This window comes from Ramularia collo-cygni (genome assembly GCF_900074925.1).
Source record: "Ramularia collo-cygni strain URUG2 genome assembly, contig: RCC_scaffold04, whole genome shotgun sequence".
NCBI lineage: Eukaryota > Fungi > Ascomycota > Dothideomycetes > Mycosphaerellales > Mycosphaerellaceae > Ramularia > Ramularia collo-cygni.
In genome coordinates, this window is record NW_019716258.1 from 23350 (window position 1) to 40136 (window position 16787).

The following is a 16787-nucleotide window of genomic DNA, read 5'->3' on the forward strand; positions in this document are numbered from 1 at the left end:
GGGTGGAGTAAAAGAGTATCTTAATCTTTAACTAGCTTACTATCTCCGATAGGCAGTACTTAAAAGTAGGAACTAATGTGTTAATTTTGTTAATTATCTAGAGATGTGTCTCTATCTCCTAAGAAGAGATTTTACCCTATATAGAGTTATATAACCTTGTAGCTACTTAGCTCTCTATTATATTAGATGTATAGCTATTCTATAACTGCACTTTCTAATAAGTAGTACGGTTCTTAGGGTTAAAGCTAGGAATATTAGCTCGATTAGGGCTAAATCGGACCTAATATATATCCGAACTCGTATACTCGCTTTAGTAACTCGACGATACGCTTATATAGACGACTATAGTAGGTACGCTACTCCTCGATATACTAGCGTAGAAGGACTACGTCCGGGTATAGCCTACCTATACCGTCTAAAGAGTCGATAGTTAGAGTTTACTCGCCTAGCGCGGTACGAGTAGTAATAGCGCTCCGGCGCTATAAGCTCGCCGTACGATAGCGGAGGTAGTAGGCGATATTTATAGCGCGGAAGGCCTCCTTAGGCACCTAAGAAAGTTAGCGATAGGCCTAAAACGGGGAAGAGTTAGACCTACGTTTATATACGGTAACCTAGCCTTCGTATAAATAGGATACTTCCGATCCGAGTTATTAGTTATATCGTAAGGATCCGCCTAAAAAGATAGCTATTTATTAGCCTTTAAATACTATATTATAGGCCCGCTTCGGCGTAGATACTCTATATAGGATAGCTCGCGAGTACGAGGCCGAGGCTAAGTAGGTATAGGTAGGCGACGTACTTAGACGATAGGCCTATCCGAGACGGTTATCTCGACGTCGGATAATACGCTATACTCTAATATAACGTTAGGATCTAAGTTAATTAGGGAGCCTAAAAGAGTTAGCTTATAGGCTAGAATTAGGCCCGAAAAAGCGACTACTTACTTAATAATAGTATATAAGATACCCGACTAGTAGGCTAAGGAACGCCTAGGAAACCGGAATAAGCGGAGGTAGGCTCGACGCGACTAGAGGTATTCGCGCTATACGTCGCTATATAACCCCCGTATAGAGGGCTCGAGTAAAGACTAGGAGGCTAAAACGGGCCTAATCTAGTAGAGGATCGGGGCCGAGCTACTACGCTACCGTTAGAGATATAGTCGCGGAAGATATCTCCCGAACTAGGCGAAGGTATCTCGTACTACGGTAAGAAATTACGCTTATACTAAAATCGAGGCGCCGTAGGAGGACCTACTATATCCTCTATCGAAATATCGGGTAATAGAGACCGACGACTAGAAGGGAACACCTCTAAAAGAGGGCTAACGAAGGGCCGATTCGGAGTCGAACTAGGTCGGTTCGTAGCCTACTAAGTAGAATAAATAGCCTACGAAATAAAGCGACTAGCGGCGTCGACGAAGCGTTAGGCTTTCTTACCTTTCTTCTTTAATTTAATACTACCGCCTTTCTTATTACCGAACGCGCTCTTCTACGGACCCGGAGAATAACGATCGTCGCTACCGCTACCGGGTACGCCGGCTCCGAAAGGTTCGGTACTTATAAGGCCTTAGCTATACGGATTAATAGACGATACTACTAATAATTAGTAATAATTTACACCCGAATTAGGGTAGTACTTACTAGCTAGTAGTAAGGGGAAGGATAAACCGAGTATTTAAGGATAAAGGTTGTTAATTAGATAATAGTAAATAAGGGTAGTAAGCTTAAGTTTTATTAGCGAATATAGAGGCTATAGCGAAAGTTTACCTCGTATAGCCGCTACGCTATACGTTACGAGTAAAACATAAGTTATAGAGGCCTAATTTAGGCCTATAATAGCCTTATACGTGCGTACTCGTATATAATTACGGATTAAGCATCTATCTACTAACGAGTTAAATAATAGCGCTAGGGATAGGCTATCCCGGGGGGGGGGGATAATGTTAGGGAACTATACCGCCGGTTCGTAGACTTAAGGGCTCGGCTAAGACGCTAAGCCTATATAGGCCCGAATTAGGCCGGAAGGCTCCTATATAGAGCCCTACCTCGAGAGCCCTCCGCTCTCTAAGTAATATTAACTCTATAAACTTACTATTTAGTATATATATCTATCCCTATCTATAACTCCCTTATATATAGTAATCGACGGTTAGGCCTATTATAGCGTATTATAATCCTCCTTAATCGCCTCCGTATACTAGAGTATTAGAATATATACTAATCGTTCGCCGTACTAAGGTAAGGGCCGTTAAGGCTTAAGATAATTCTATCTAGTATAACTATAGCCTACTACTTTAATCTATAGCCTCCGTAATAGCCTAAATAAACGCTCCGCTATCTATTCCTAAGCTTATAGAATCCTTAAAAGTAGCTATCGATAAAACCTTATATCTATCCGGTAGTAAAAGGATACGTAGCTATAGCGAAGGCCTTTAAGTTACGGTAGCTTTATAGCCGTAGATGCTAGTTAAGGAGCTTCTTATATCGTAATATAAGATACTATATAGTATCCGTAAAGGTAATAGATAGCTAAGGTCCTAAGAAGCCTAGATCTCTCGTTATAGAGTTCTATTTACTAGGGAAGTATATACGGTAAAGGATAATATATAGAGCTATTACTAGATCTAGCTTAATACGAGCTCTATATTCGATTAACTAAATACTAAAGGCATTAACTAGTTAGTTAATTTTATCTCGTATAAAGCTATCGATAGTTAGTAAGCGGTAATAGTAAGGTAGCTTTTAGAGCTTCTTAATCCCTTATACTAATACTAATAACCTACCGTATATACTCTACTAACTACTCGTCTAGCTAGTCCGCTATCGACTACCCCCTCTACTAATACGGTAGCGGAGCGTAATAGCGACGACGTAGCGGCTTTACTATAGCCTTATTAAGATAAAGTAGCGTAATATTATTCTTATTACTCGAATCTATACCTCTAGCTCCTCCGACGATAAAAAAACACGTTAATTTACGCTATATACTAGATAGCGATACGATAGTAATACGATACGGCTATAACCGCTTAATACTTAGTAAAAGAGGTAGACTAGCCGTATTAAATAACTGCTAAGGCGACGGCAACACGGAGGTTCCGAAAAGAGCGCTATCTATTGCCTTGTAGTTGACATGACTAAGGGCGGCTAAAAACATCTAAGGTACCACCTACCTTCCCATTCTCGAACTGCCTGCTTCAAGCTTGCCTGGCCGTGGTTGCTGTTCGCACCCATGGATGTCATGCTCCAAAGGCGGAACTCGACGTCATGATTTCCGCGCGAATTCTTCGGAAATGCTCCGCACTCGTTCCCATGCATGAGAGGACGAGAGGTACATGTACAGCAGCAAGCGGAACGATTGAAAGTACCGCCCCAGATCATCTGCCACATCATAGGTAGTAGGTAGCTAGCTATTCTTGAGGTGACAAACCCATTATARCAGTCAGATCTGCGACCTAAATCTCGCTTCTCATTTTCTCCTCTCTTTTACCACCTTCATCTCAACACTACAAACCAACAAATCGTCATGCCTCACAAAGAAACCGCCTCGGAGTTCACACCCAATGTCTACCCTCCTTTCCCAGTGAATGACGAATTTCCAACCATTTCCCTCGAGACAATTTCTCTCCAAAAGATTCAAGACGGCGATGTGACCGAGCAAGACCGTATGTTCGAAGCATGCAAAGACTGGGGCTTCTTTTATTTGGACCTCCAAGATGAACCACGTGGCGATGTGATATCCCGCAAAGCCGATGATGTTGCGAGAGTCGCAGAGCAGATCTTTGATCTGCCCGTGGAGGAGAAGTTGAAATACTCATTGACAGGCAAGGACCTCTTTGGGTACGCTACCATACCACCGAGATGGACAGAGACTGCAACACTGACTTGCTTCCAAGGTACAAAAAGGTCGGCCTTACACAGGTGGATAGTACGTATAAAGATGCATACAACTTCTAGACATTTGCTAATGTGCTTGTTAGGGTACGTCTTACAAAGAGAAGACACGTAGTTCCCTACTGATTATACCCATCTTGATGTAGCAAGTCCACTCCCGACACGGCAGAGTTCTTCAACATATCAAAGGTGTGAATGCTCCTTATCCTTATTCCATACAAGACCGTACTGACGTGTCTCCAAGAACGAAATGATAGTCCCAAACGACAATATGACCCGCAGCTGGCCATCGCCCGTCCTGGAGAACAAAGAGCTCTTCGCAGACTACTCGAAAGCAGCCCACTCAATCGGCCTTCAAATCCTCCTCATTCTCGCCCAAAAACTTGGAGTAGACCCGGAAGAGATCTCGAGTCGCCACAAGCTCGAGGAGTGGGCAGGCGACCACATTCGCATGACTCGAGGTCCTCCCAGGAAAGATGCAGCAATGCCAGAGATCCAGACTCCTTCACACACGGATTTCGGATCGATTACTGTGTTAATGAATTGGTTGGGAGGTCTGCAAGTCTGGTCTTCCCCAAACCGGCAGGTTGGAAAGTAAGACAGCCGAGTGAGCTTGATTGACATGGTTACTAAGCTGTTCCAGTCTGTCTTTTGATGATTCGAATACCGCCGACTCGGCAGGCAATTGGCTGTGGGTGAAGCCTAAGCCAGGTTGTGCAATCATCAATCTTGGGTGTGTAGGCCGTAACACAGCTACCTCAATGCCTGCTAACCCAATGTAGAGATGCGGCCGTCAAGTTCACCAATGGCGTGCTATGCTCTGGTCGTCATCGAGTATCCCCTGCTCCGGGTGAGCAAGGAAAGTGGCCGAGATACAGCATCGTGTACTTTGTTCGTCCTAATGATGACTGTCGCTTGAAGACGTTGAAAGGGAATGGAATCCCAACGGCTGGCGATGAGGATGAGGAGGGGATAAACGCCAAGGAGTGGATCTCGCAGCAGAGCATCAAGCTGAATCGCAAGAAGTGACCGACTTGGGTTGATGAGAACATGAAATGGGCAACAGAATAAATGCGAGGCAGACAGATGGTACTTGACATTCGATGGGCTGAGAGCTTGCTCGTAGTAAAAAGCCTGGATGTCGATGTCTAGTGTCCATTATCATCTTGCTCGGGTTGTCACTCCGGCTGCCCGTTGGCTTCGATATGCTGCTGCTCCTTGTAGAGCTTCGCTCCACCACTCCGGCCGCTCGCCGACACCGGGTCCAACGCGCGCTTGCCGTTCGAGTTCAGCCCATTGGCACCACCGTGAAGGCCCTCGCCTACTCTCCTTACGAGGGCATTGTCATACCCGTCGTACCCTCGCGCCCCTGGGGGAATCTCTTCCTCCTCACCATCGGCATCCAGATCTACTGGACTTCTTCCGTCGTTGTCCGCACCGACCACAGCACCAGGTTCTGGTGGCGTTTCGTAGCAGACTGTATTCGGAATCTCCGGCCGGTCAGACTGGCCCGGTGGCATCCGCGGCATCGGCCCTCCAACACCCCAAACAGACCCATTCATCAGTATGTCATCCGTGAGCCGATTTTGCCTTGTGTAATGCTGTGATGAGGTACTTGTAGAGCTCTGCGTGGAGACGTTGTGGGCCTTCCTGGTGGTGGCGCGGATGTTGCTCCTCCACTTACCCAGGATCGCTTCGGCGTCATAGCCCATTGCCGCCACTTCGGATTTGAACTGGCTCGATTTGACTTCCCTCATGATGTTCGTCGGTATTGGCGTCGTGTTGGGAGGATGCATTAGATACTCCCGCGGAAGCTGGCAACGTGAGAGCCGGTCGAATTCCGTCTCGAGATGCCTCACTCGCTGCTCCGACCGCTCGAGTTGAGAGCGAAGCTGGTGCTGTTGATCTTGACCTCGACTGATGGTGCGCAATGTCTCCAGGTTCCAGGCAGTTGCGCGATCTTGGTCAGACATGGCCTGCCAATGCTCCCAGGCGCCAGCGAGGTGGGCGTGATGTTTGAACGCTAAAGCGTCAGCAACGTGTTCCGTTTTGCGACGTTTAATTACACGCTCGTTCAACAGGCGCCCCATGGTCTCAAATTGTCGCTGAGATGGAGGCTCGAGCGTCCACGAATCCGCAGAGGGAAACGGCGTCGGGGAGAATAGGGTGGAGGGGGGAGGTAGAACTGCCAGCGTGAGACCTGGAAAGTTCAAGCCGAAGTAATCAAACTCCTCGTACAGTCTTTGAGGAGTGACCGCCTTCTGTGCCGCCTCCAGACTGCCCAACACCTCGCGCAGTGCCATTTCCGCAGCACGACCCATCTCTGCAGCTTCCTGCAGCTTCCACATGCCCTCACTCTCGTATTCGGGTCTCTGGAAGCGGTTTCCACCTGCATCATGCCGCATATCGTGTACACGCTGTGCCTGGCCCGCGCTCGTGGCACTTTCCGGCCGCGTGGTGTTACGCGAAGGCTCTCGGGGCGGAAGATTGTTGATGACACCAGTGGCCTGCCAGTTGGCGCTGTTGATTGTAGTGCCGAGGCCGCTCCTGTGCGCTTGGCTCTTGTGAGGGCTCCGCGGCGATGCGGTGGGCGTATCATCATCCACCTCCACAACTGGGCGTCGATATTCCGTCCTGGTGGACGTCCGCGCCGACATCTCCGGCGTGTCACCGCTGCTCAGGACACTCTCCTGCCGATCGTTGTTGCTGATGCTGCCGCCCGCACCCCTCAGGCTCGTCCGCGGTTGTCTGCGCGTGATGCCGCCCCGTAGCTTGCGGATCTCGACGACATCGTGCACGCCATCTGGCGGCTTGGGGTTTTTCGGCTTGATGTAGAGGTCCAGATGCCGCCCAAGACTCGATGATGTGAATGCCTGGCCGCAGAAGGGACATTTGCGGTCCTTGGCCGTCTTGACTCCGCTGGCAGCACCGTTCGTTGAGTTTGGCGTCGAGGCCKAAGTCCCGGGATGTGCATTGTTGCTCTCCTCCTCCTCGCCCATGGTGGGTGATACCTACGGACAATGTCTGCTATGAGCCGGTCATACTCCAGAATTGTTTTGCTCGGATTTATCACATGTTACATTCCACTCCACTTGTCTTTGAAGATCTCGTCAATCGGATCGACTCCTGTCCTGTGTCCGAGCTGCGATCTCCAATCCGGTTTTCCGAAGCTCGTACGGCTCGTTCCGGGATCAAATTTGGGGAACACCTCAGCCTTCCAGGTTGGAACATCATCCAAGCGCGTGGGACCTGGAAGTCGCGCTGTCACAACTTCGTACTGTATATTCGTCTACATTCTCACTCACATCGGGCACGAAACTACCATCTTGAATCCACTGGCATCGACGCTGTCCGGAAACTCGCCTCGCCTGGCCATAAATGTCAATGAGGACACTGCGGTACGAGGACGACTTCTCAGGGAATGTCACATTCGTCGCCGAACGACAGCTCTTTTCCGCGCAGAATATCTATGATGGCACTTGAGAATTCCAATAGATGAAGTCGTCATCGAAGGCGGAGACGCATGGGCAATGAGACGGCATCCGAGCATGATCCCCACCTCTGCAGCCCTTCCCAGCTCACCGCGACCGGAAGATCCAAGTAGAGCATTACGAACTTGTGAGATGCTTGAGAATTTGCCATCAACACATGCGCCTACCAAGTGGACAATCGATGAAGGGGCATGCAAATGCAAGCACCCCGAATCCCGTATGGAATACGCCAAGCTAGAAGAGAGGCTAGCCGATACTACGAAGATTGGCTTGATAGGTGTGTAGCTGCGTGCTCCCGCACAAATTGCGCCAAGCAACTGATTGCCCCGCCGAGGCGCTGGCATGCGTTCTCAGCCGATGAGACCCGTTGCCTGTGGGCTGCATCTAGAGACCGAGAGCGCGGGCCAGGTGAGGTTTTCAAACCCACCTGGTTGCCTGGCGGACTGGTATGAGGTAATGTATCATGTGGTTTGCTGGCACTGATCACCCGCGGAGATTCCTCACAAGAGCCGACGTTCATCTCGGGTGGACAATACCGTTGGCTTGGATTTCGTCTTTACTGGCCCTTGATCGTCTCATAGATGAGGTCGTCTTGACAATGCCGTGCTCTTGTTGAGAGCTTTGCTGGCGGCAAACTGCCGATACACGCCTCGCTAATTCTCGATTATGCCGGAGCAGCTCTCCCTAGAAGCGACACCTGCAGGCCACGGCCTCTAGTGTCGACAGTTGGGTGGAAGACAATGCTACTCAGACCAGGCTGTCTGTGGTCGAGCTGGATGCACACGCTTCTCTAAACTCTAGTTGGGGCATTCTTGTTTGGCTTTCTAAGAACCGTTCGCATGTTCGGCATGCTCTGCAGCAGTACAAATCATCCAAGGTCAGTCCTCGTTTCTTCGCTCTAAATCTACGGAACAGATTTCCAATCTACAGCCAAACTACCGGGAAGGTCTGATGCCTCGCGGTATACGGAGGTGCGTATCAAAAGTCCTTGGCGGTCAGACCCAGCTTCTACCGGATCAAGTCTAATCAATTGACCGGCAAGGTCTTTTGATAGAATGACTCTCCCGCGTACAGGTTACCTAGTCGCCGGGCTTCCTACCCCTGTACGTACTGAAACTTTGTATTGTGGCCTTGTGAATGGACAAATGCTCCTTGCACAAGGCGAAAAAGAGGTTTGTAATCCCTCTAACAACCATGAAATACAAGGCGGAAAACTCGGACGATTCACGTATACACGAGTAGGATTGTACACACTTCCATAGCATCCTATGGGATCGGCGTAGGCTCTGACTTGTACTATTTGGATTTACGGAGCAGCTCCTAGCACAGTACCACCTGGTCAGACCGTTAGCGTAGCGAACAAGTAGGTCTACCGATATCTGTAGGATACCTGTCTATAAGGGGCTTCATACAGGCGACGGAACCCCGGTTTGACAACCTTTTTTGGAAGGGGAACAACAGCCTTGAACCTCTACAGCCCCTTCGCGCATCGGAGTGGTAAAACGCTAGAAGACGTCAGCTAACAACCTGCCCGTTCCTACGCACTGCTTCCGGAGATTGCCGTTAGCGACACGACCTTGTCGAGGCTACTAGGATCATACCCTTTTACCACTCCGATACGCGAAGAGGCCGTACCGGGTTAAAGAGGTACAGGTCTTCGAATTAGCCCTCTGGAGAGGTAGCACTACACCCACACTATCTACAGTACGGGGCAAAGCATTGGTTTGAACTTCGAAGGTGGGAGCATGCAATACTCCGATGCACCAAGATGCTGTATAGCAAATTGAGCAATACTATGCAAAAACGGTGACCGAACGTCCGCCGTCCCTGAGCCAAAGGGCGCGTGCTAGAATGGTCGAACGACATGGAGACTGTCGTCGGCGGCAAGTCAGCTGGGTTCATATATATTTGACGTGCAGGTAGGTGGTGACAATTCTTACTCCATCATCATCATCATCTGYCCAAGAAGGTTCACCACAAACGACCATTCTCCAAAGCCAACATCCAGTATCATCTGCTCCATCTTTCGCCTGACAAACAGCAGAAAGCTGACGATCTCTCAGTAGCCTCGACACACCTCGAACAACACCAACAACAACATGAAGCTCTTTGCCATCGCCATCGCCCTCCTCGGCGGCCTCGAGATGACTTTCGCTGCAATTATGATGCAGCCCGCTGAGCTTCACCAGAAGCGCGTCTGCACCTTCGAAAAATGTTGCAACAAAGGTGGTAGAGTGGCGTCGACGCCTGGTGCGTGCATTACAGACTGCGATCCTGGCTTTGTAAGTAACGTACCTCGATGGCCTTGGGTGGCCCATGGAGTTGCTTCGCCGGAAATCTACTAAACTTCGTTGTAGATGCGTTGCGATTGAACCGAGTTGTCTTCAAGAGCACAATTCACCGAAAGGGCTCGCAACTTGGCTAAACATCTTGAATGGTGAAGCTGTGGTCATACTAGGTACCTTAGTCTTGTACGCACGCTGAAACACATAGTCTGAGAATGAATCCGATTTGTGGTATTCAAAATCATGAACCGACAGAGAACTCTTTTAGACTGGGGGCAAAGGTTATTATGAGATGTGCATATCTGTGCACATAAATCTAATGCGTAATAGTCCGGTTCTTGCCTAACAAACGTCCTCATCAGAACTCATTTGCCCGTGACCTCGCCATCCTCCGTACTTGTACCGTCCCGTATTGAACGGCACAGCGAAGCGAACACAGACCACATTATTAGGGGTATTGTTGCAATCAAAACCGTGCGTCCAACGGATTCGTCTCTGCTTTCATTCATCCTTCATCCTTTTGTCCTGCTAAGCTTAGATCGGCTTCGCGGCCCCGTCAGTCATAACCACGGTGCCAGGCTCGACATGAACGACAGGCGCCGCCGGTGTTGCAGCTGCTACCGGAGTGGTTCCAACCGGGCTGCTCGGGGTGCTGTCTGGCTTTTCGAGCGTAGTCTGACCCGCGACGCTAGAAATGATCGTGTGCCATTTCTTTGCATCGTCTGGAGTGTGGGCCTTGAATGCAAACTCGTGAGTCCTCGCGAGCTTCGTCGCCATGGCGCCTCCGCTGGCATCCTTTCCGCGGACGTTGAACTTGACGCCATCTACGGCGCCAATCATGCAGTCTGGAAGGTACAGGCTGTTTTCAGGGGTTGGGTCTTTGGCAAAATCATCGTCCGTCTTGAACTCATGGAGGTATTTGGCCGGGGTGACCACATAGAAACCCGCGTCGTACTTCTTCATGATTCCGGTCTTGCGTTCCAGGGATCCGGCAATGAGCGGGCGAGTGGATTTGTGGTCCTGGTTGGCAAACGCGATGCTCTCGACAGAGCGCTTGCCAGCGCTGGGGTCAATGAGGATATGAGCGTGTCTCTTCACAAAGTTGTTCCACTCAAAGTCGGCTGGCATGCGCTGCGCATTGCCGGCGATATCACCATACATGGTGCGAGACTGCTCAGCTTGTCCGGCAATGACTTGGTTGAATTGGGCGATTCCTTGTTGGAACGTCTGAATGACGTGCGTTTCGAACTGGGAGAAGTTGTTCTGGATGGAGATCATGTCATCGCGGTTGTTGTTTTCCTCGAGTACCTGCTTGTTCAGGCGGTGGTAGACTTGGCGCTGAAGCAGGTACGGGTCTTCCGTGGCCTTGATGGTTGCGGACGAGGTCTCCGAAGCCGCCGTATGCTGGCCTAGCAACTCAATGTGCTTCTGGGACGCGTTTCGAGCCTTGTCGACCACCTTGGACTGCTTGCCGACACCCTTGTTCAGCTCCTTGGTCTTGTTCTTGATCTCGGTGTGCAAACGGCTGAAAATAGGCAGAACGGAGCCCTTGAGAGTCTTGGCAGTCTCATTGTGGCTGTTTTGCATGCCCTGGGTGTTGGTGCGGATGTTGTCGAACAAGCCCGCTACACCGCCCAGGGACTGATCAAAGTGGTGACCCTCCTTCAAGGGGCTGTTCACCGTCTTCAGCACMTTGTCGTAGTCCTTTGCAGTGGAATGCTGCAGCTTCTCCGTGGCCTCGACATAGTCCTCGAGGTATGCACATGCATGTCTCCATGCATCCAAACGCTCGTGGAACAGCTTGCTGACTTCGCTGCTATCCTCGTCGGGCACTGCCTCGTCGGTGAGGGTGCGAGTGGGCAATGTGCCCGAAGGCGTGGTGGGGGAGACGGCAGACGACATTTTGTGATCTGCTCAGGGATGGTGGTCAGTTTCAAGGTTGGTGTTGTGGAGTGGGAGAGGGTGGGATCGGGTGGAGAAGGGGTCGATGGAGTCGATGACGTCCATTGCATGGATGGATAAGGTAGGTGGGGAGGGGGTTAGGTTAGGTACTCCACTCACTGTTTGGCGAGAGATTTCTCTTGAACTTCAAGCACATGCAAATTCAATATTGTTGGGTAGAGTTGGGTTGAAGGGAATTTCCAGGGCGGATTTGTAGTTATATGTCAAGATTGATGCCGCTCCCTTACTAGACTACATACTTTATACTCGCGGTATTGGCAGCAAGAGAGATGACGGCATGGCTCAATCGAAKGTCCAAGTCCAGGCCAGGCTCTTCGAAACCTGATCAAACCCTGGGCTGCCTGGCGTGCCCCCTCGGCCGCTCATCATCACGGCAGGTTTCTCCACACGATTGGCATAGCCATATGCATTGCGATCGCACCTATGAATGCCTTCCACGACCCAACACGCACGCAACAAGAGACGATGGCCTGGTTAGCCTGCGGTCTGTGTCTCTGATGTAAACCGGCTTGGGCAGAGATACTTTCGGAGAGTCAGTGAAATGACGCAGCTTGGCGGGCGCATCTCCTGCGTGAGCCTTGAGGGAGGGTGCACGGCCGGGAAATGGCGGAGTCTAAGGTTACCGTACCTTCAATACCTTATCCAGGGATCGGAGAGAAGGTAAGGTAAAGCAAAGCACGCCTGCCTGGCGCCTCTGCTGTAACTGTACTGTCCTGGTTCTGTCCTCTACATCGAGGATTCATGTCCATCGCAAATTCTCAAAATTCTCAAATCTCGAGCACAACGGGTGCAGGTGGGATCACCATCACCATCACCATTCCGGAGTTTGCTCACTTTTCTGGCTGAAGCGTAATCGGCCAGCGTCCAACCTTAAACCCTTCACTTTATCATCCTTTGTCACCCAGCGGCATCACATCACCCTCCATCTCCAAAAATGTCGGAAAACATTCCGGAGTCGGTGCCGACGTCCGTCTCGAATCGTTCCCAGCGGCCGACCAAAAAGCGCGCGCTCACTCCTTCGWCACAGCAGTCGGCGCAAGTTGAGGCGTTGTTCGCGAATCCCGATCGCATCGACAATGGCGTGGCGTTGGGACCGCGCGAGAGGCCGCTGATGGCGCCACCAGAGGTAGTTGCCAACGTGCAAGGCTCTTCGGCAGGTGCAGGTAGCGGAGAATTTCACGTGTACAAAGCCAGCAGACGTCGCGAGTACGAGCGCTTGCGCACCATGGACGAAGAGGTCAAGGCCGAGGAGGCAGAGAAGGAGTTTCAACAGCGCAAGGAGGAGCGCGAGCGTCGGGACGAAGAGAAACTCAGCAAGAACCGGGCGAAGCGCGAAAAGGCAAAGCAGAGGCAGGCGAAAAAGAAGACTGGCGGCGCTGATGGGATGGATGTGGATGGCGAGGTCACCAAGGAGAACGGAACGGCTGTGAAGAAAAAGTGGGCGCCAGCAAAGACCCCTGCGAAGACGGATGGTGGTGCCGCCGAAGAGGAAGATGGGCAGGCTATTCAAGAGGAAGCTGGCATTACCATTCACGACGACGATTGAAGAGGACGTCCACGAGCATCTGGAGCGATGCTGGTCGACTGTGTACTGCTCGAGGGCGGCAACCACGCAGTCGTGATGAGCAATCGATATCTGCCGATCCTGCGTAGAGCTCTCCAATCCACTCTTCCATTTCAACACACAATGGACCTGAAATATATGGAGTCGCTCCTCTACCCTCCATCCAAACATTGCTTGGTGCTTCGAGACGTACGTTATTTCGAACCCGAGGACATCGCCTTTCGAGCCAAAAAGAAAAGCGGTTCCTAAAACTACATTGGTAGTGGAGCTTCGCGTCTAGTGCTACTTTCATTGCTGCTCGTGTCACTCACGCCTTCCAAGATACCTGACAGAGATTTGTTCGATCGACGCTCGTGCCATGCAGTCCTTCGATCCACATGCCCCCCGACACGGATCGATCGCGCCCAGCTAAGGAATGGCCATTTCAATTGCTCCTGATTGCAAGCGTCGCGAATTCCTTGGAATTTTGTCTACGTTGCGTTCGGATCCTATGCGGAGCATGGGTGCAGTGGGTCTAAATTACAGAATAGGGCTGACCTAGCTGACTATAGGGTAGGGCTGACCGGGCTGGCGATAGGATAGGGCTACCTAGGTTACCGAGCTGGACCATTCAGTGCATTCACCCAGCACAACAAGCTTTTTTTTGCGCGGCTTGTCTGCGATTGGCGTGCGCTTTTGAAATACAGGCGCCAACAATCATGCGTGCACGTGCATGACTCCACCAGCGACTAATGCCACCACGCGCAGAGCATATCTGCAACCACATGACATTGCCTTCCACTTGATCTGGCTTTCACCCTGGCGATTCGCGCCCTTGATCTGCGCCTCTTCTTAGCTTCATCTCATGTACCGATAATTCGCCGGAACTCGAACACGACGATGGTTGCGTGCTGCGCATACTTCCAAATTGCGACGATCGTTCCAGTCTGAGGACGATAAAAGCACAGACTCCACATGTCATGCTCACTAGGCTCGAGGGCTTATCACATCGAGGAGCAGTTCCAGACAGCTAAAATGAGCTGTCGAACCGTCAGTCTCGCTCAAGATTCATTATAATCGTCGGGTGGCTTGGTGAGCACCGAGACGAGCATCTAGTAGTAAGTGAGCGACGGCATCATGCACCCTGCGGCACTCTCCCGTGGTGGACACCAGGCAGTCTGTCTATACCTCAAGCTGTTCTAGTTCATCACGACCGATCCGTCCCCGGGAGGAGCGCGGCATAACTGTGATGCGGCTCTACTGTTTCACGACGCGAGGTGCCCATCTGTGATGTACAAGCAGAGATCGGTCGAATCTTGTATAAAGGTTGGTCCTGGCTGTCTTTCCCCTTGCTTTCCTCTCACCTCCATACATCTAAGTGGGCAGCAATCGATATGAAGAGTTCCGGTATCTGCAGGCTTCTGGGCGTCGTGGCATCATCTGCCAGCCTCGCTCATGCTTTGCCACATTACTCAGACGTTGTGGAGGTTGAGTCCAGGTCTCTTGACCAGATCTACGCTGCCGCAAAGCAGGAAAGTGGCCCTTTACAAGTGTTCTGGGGAGGCGATGGTAAGCCAGCTAACACTGACAGTAACTCGTGCGATKCTGACTATTTCCCGTAGCTGGCAGCCAGGGAGACGGGACGAGAGCGGCGTGGGCTGCCCGGTTTCCCGACCTCCCGCTCAATCTGACTGTTGACCTCTCCAAATACCACAACAATCGCATCGATCGGGCTCACCTTCAGGGACTGCACGTTGCTGATATCGCCAATCTTCAGACTCTCCAAGATTTTCCTCGTTGGAAAGCAGAGGGCAAGCTAGTGAAGTACAAGCCAGCCAACTTCGAAGATATCCTCGGAAGCGAGAAGGACTTTGAAGGAGCATACGTCCCTACTGGGATCAGTCAGTCATCACCCCACATCATGGTTCCCGCCCTGAAGTCTCATTCCTAACATTTTCTTATGCATAGATAGCTTTGGCACTTTCGTCTACGATTCCACCAAGATCAACGCGTCTTCCGTCCCTAGATCCTACGCCTCCCTTACAGACCCCATGTTCAAGGGCAAACTCATTGTCACTTATCCGAATGATGACGATGCTGTTGCGTACCTGTTCTCTCTGATCGTCGACCGTTATGGTTACCAATGGCTCTACGATCTCGCCCAGAACGACGTCCAGTGGGTTCGTGGCACAGGTTCACCAATGCTGCTGCTGAACGCACTCCACAACTCCACCTCCAGCCGTGCCCTCTCCTTCACATCGTATTCGAACGGTCAAGAATGGGTGGGCACCAAGGTTCCAGAGGCGCCCGAGCAGTACATGAGCTGGGCGCAAACGGGCGCCATCATCGAAGGCACACCGCGACCGGAGACGTCAAAGCTGTTTATTAGCTGGCTCACGAGCTTCCAGAGACAAAATTCATCTCATGCCAGTGGTAACACGATTCTGAAGAGTTTGAACACACTTCACGGCGCGGATCCTTTCGGAAACAATGCGACGCAAATTTCTGGTTTCAGGAGGTTTGAACAAGACCGAGCAGGCGTGGAGTGGTGGAAGAATCTATACGAGGAGGTTCTTGGAACACCACAGGGTCTGGGACCTTTGGAAGTCTACCCGAATGCATGAGCGATACGTCTCCTGTAAACCGAGTTTCATTTCATGGCCCAAACGACTGCCCGCTGGGCATGGTTCGCGGAACTCTTGGGAGACAATGGGCTTTGTTCTCTTGTTCAGCGACTTAATCTTCTTTTACCCAATGCCGTTTCTTTGGATTACTCGATTGAGATGTAGGGGTTCCCGCAGCTGCGCCTGGTAGTCAGCTATGCTCTCAAGTTTCGAGGGCACACACAATGCAAATATACTGAGCATGGCGAGTGTATCATTTCAACGCGAATGGTTTCGATCTGGAACATCAACCTACTCTGTACCTTTGTGTCCAGTCCTTTTGGCGTGGCTGACCGAGATTTCGAGAGCCGTAGGAGCGTCGAAAAGCTATCGCAACTGATATATCACTATTCCACCCGCTACTCATTGAGTGACTGTCGCTCAAGATGCGATTTATCAGGGGTCTCAAAGGTTGCCACTAAGCCCTGCGAAATCAGAGGTTCCAGAGGTGTCCTTGAGGGTAGCATTCATGTGGATAAACTCCTCTGGCAAATCTATTTACGCGAGCCGAGATGGCTTGGAGATCACTGAGCTCGAAGCCGCTCTCTGTGAAACAATGTATTCTCAAATGCTCCACAGTTTATACAGCAGCATGGCATATGCTCAATATCCCAGAGACGCAAGATTAGACATGAGAGTATACAGATGGTCGTGGGCTTGGGCTACCCTTCGATAACTCAACTCAAGACACGAGTGCAGTGCGTAGCTGCGGGACTCTCAATGCATGATGATGATTGCTATTGTCGAAAGTTACAATGAGTTCTAGGAATGCATATGCCTTGTTTGGATCGGCGGAATCGTTAGCGCGCCACGCGAGGTTAGCTCCCGCAAAAAATCACAATGAACTGCTGGTCCGTGCAAGATTATTCTGATCGCATCGCGTCTTTCTACACTCCATGTTGGGTTCTTCCTTCTCAAACAAACACCTTACCACTGCAGCCACCACCACC

At 50.8% G+C, this 16787-nt stretch overlaps 6 protein-coding genes; 4 read left to right on the forward strand and 2 right to left on the reverse strand.

The window, feature by feature from the left end:
• Window positions 1-3525: 3525 nt before the first annotated feature.
• On the forward strand, window positions 3526-4922 carry RCC_03148 (related to oxidoreductase, 2OG-Fe(II) oxygenase family; the record flags this gene model as incomplete). XM_023768439.1 has 7 exons in its annotated part: window positions 3526-3839; window positions 3896-3927; window position 3980; window positions 4040-4082; window positions 4138-4487; window positions 4537-4626; window positions 4676-4922. The coding sequence occupies 7 exons, from the start codon at window positions 3526-3528 to the stop codon at window positions 4920-4922; spliced, it is 1077 nt and encodes a 358-aa protein (XP_023624207.1).
• Window positions 4923-5071: 149 nt separating this feature from the next.
• On the reverse strand, window positions 5072-6892 carry RCC_03149 (uncharacterized protein; the record flags this gene model as incomplete). Its single annotated transcript, XM_023768440.1, has 1 exon — window positions 5072-6892. One exon carries the CDS (start codon window positions 6890-6892, stop codon window positions 5072-5074), a length of 1821 nt encoding a protein of 606 aa, XP_023624208.1.
• Window positions 6893-9483: 2591 nt separating this feature from the next.
• On the forward strand, window positions 9484-9756 carry RCC_03150 (uncharacterized protein; the record flags this gene model as incomplete). XM_023768441.1 has 2 exons in its annotated part: window positions 9484-9666; window positions 9742-9756. 2 exons carry the CDS (start codon window positions 9484-9486, stop codon window positions 9754-9756), a joined length of 198 nt encoding a protein of 65 aa, XP_023624209.1.
• A 447-nt stretch (window positions 9757-10203) lies between these two features.
• On the reverse strand, window positions 10204-11767 carry RCC_03151 (related to transcription factor Ask10p; the record flags this gene model as incomplete). XM_023768442.1 has 2 exons in its annotated part: window positions 10204-11579; window positions 11731-11767. The coding sequence occupies 2 exons, from the start codon at window positions 11765-11767 to the stop codon at window positions 10204-10206; spliced, it is 1413 nt and encodes a 470-aa protein (XP_023624210.1).
• Window positions 11768-12565: 798 nt separating this feature from the next.
• Window positions 12566-13177, forward strand: RCC_03152 (related to DUF1168 domain protein; the record flags this gene model as incomplete). The annotated part of the gene is made up of 1 exon (XM_023768443.1): window positions 12566-13177. The coding sequence occupies one exon, from the start codon at window positions 12566-12568 to the stop codon at window positions 13175-13177; it is 612 nt and encodes a 203-aa protein (XP_023624211.1).
• Window positions 13178-14568: 1391 nt separating this feature from the next.
• On the forward strand, window positions 14569-15798 carry RCC_03153 (related to ABC-type Fe3+ transport system, periplasmic component; the record flags this gene model as incomplete). XM_023768444.1 has 3 exons in its annotated part: window positions 14569-14743; window positions 14797-15075; window positions 15143-15798. The coding sequence occupies 3 exons, from the start codon at window positions 14569-14571 to the stop codon at window positions 15796-15798; spliced, it is 1110 nt and encodes a 369-aa protein (XP_023624212.1).
• Between the last annotated feature and the right edge of the window lie 989 nt (window positions 15799-16787).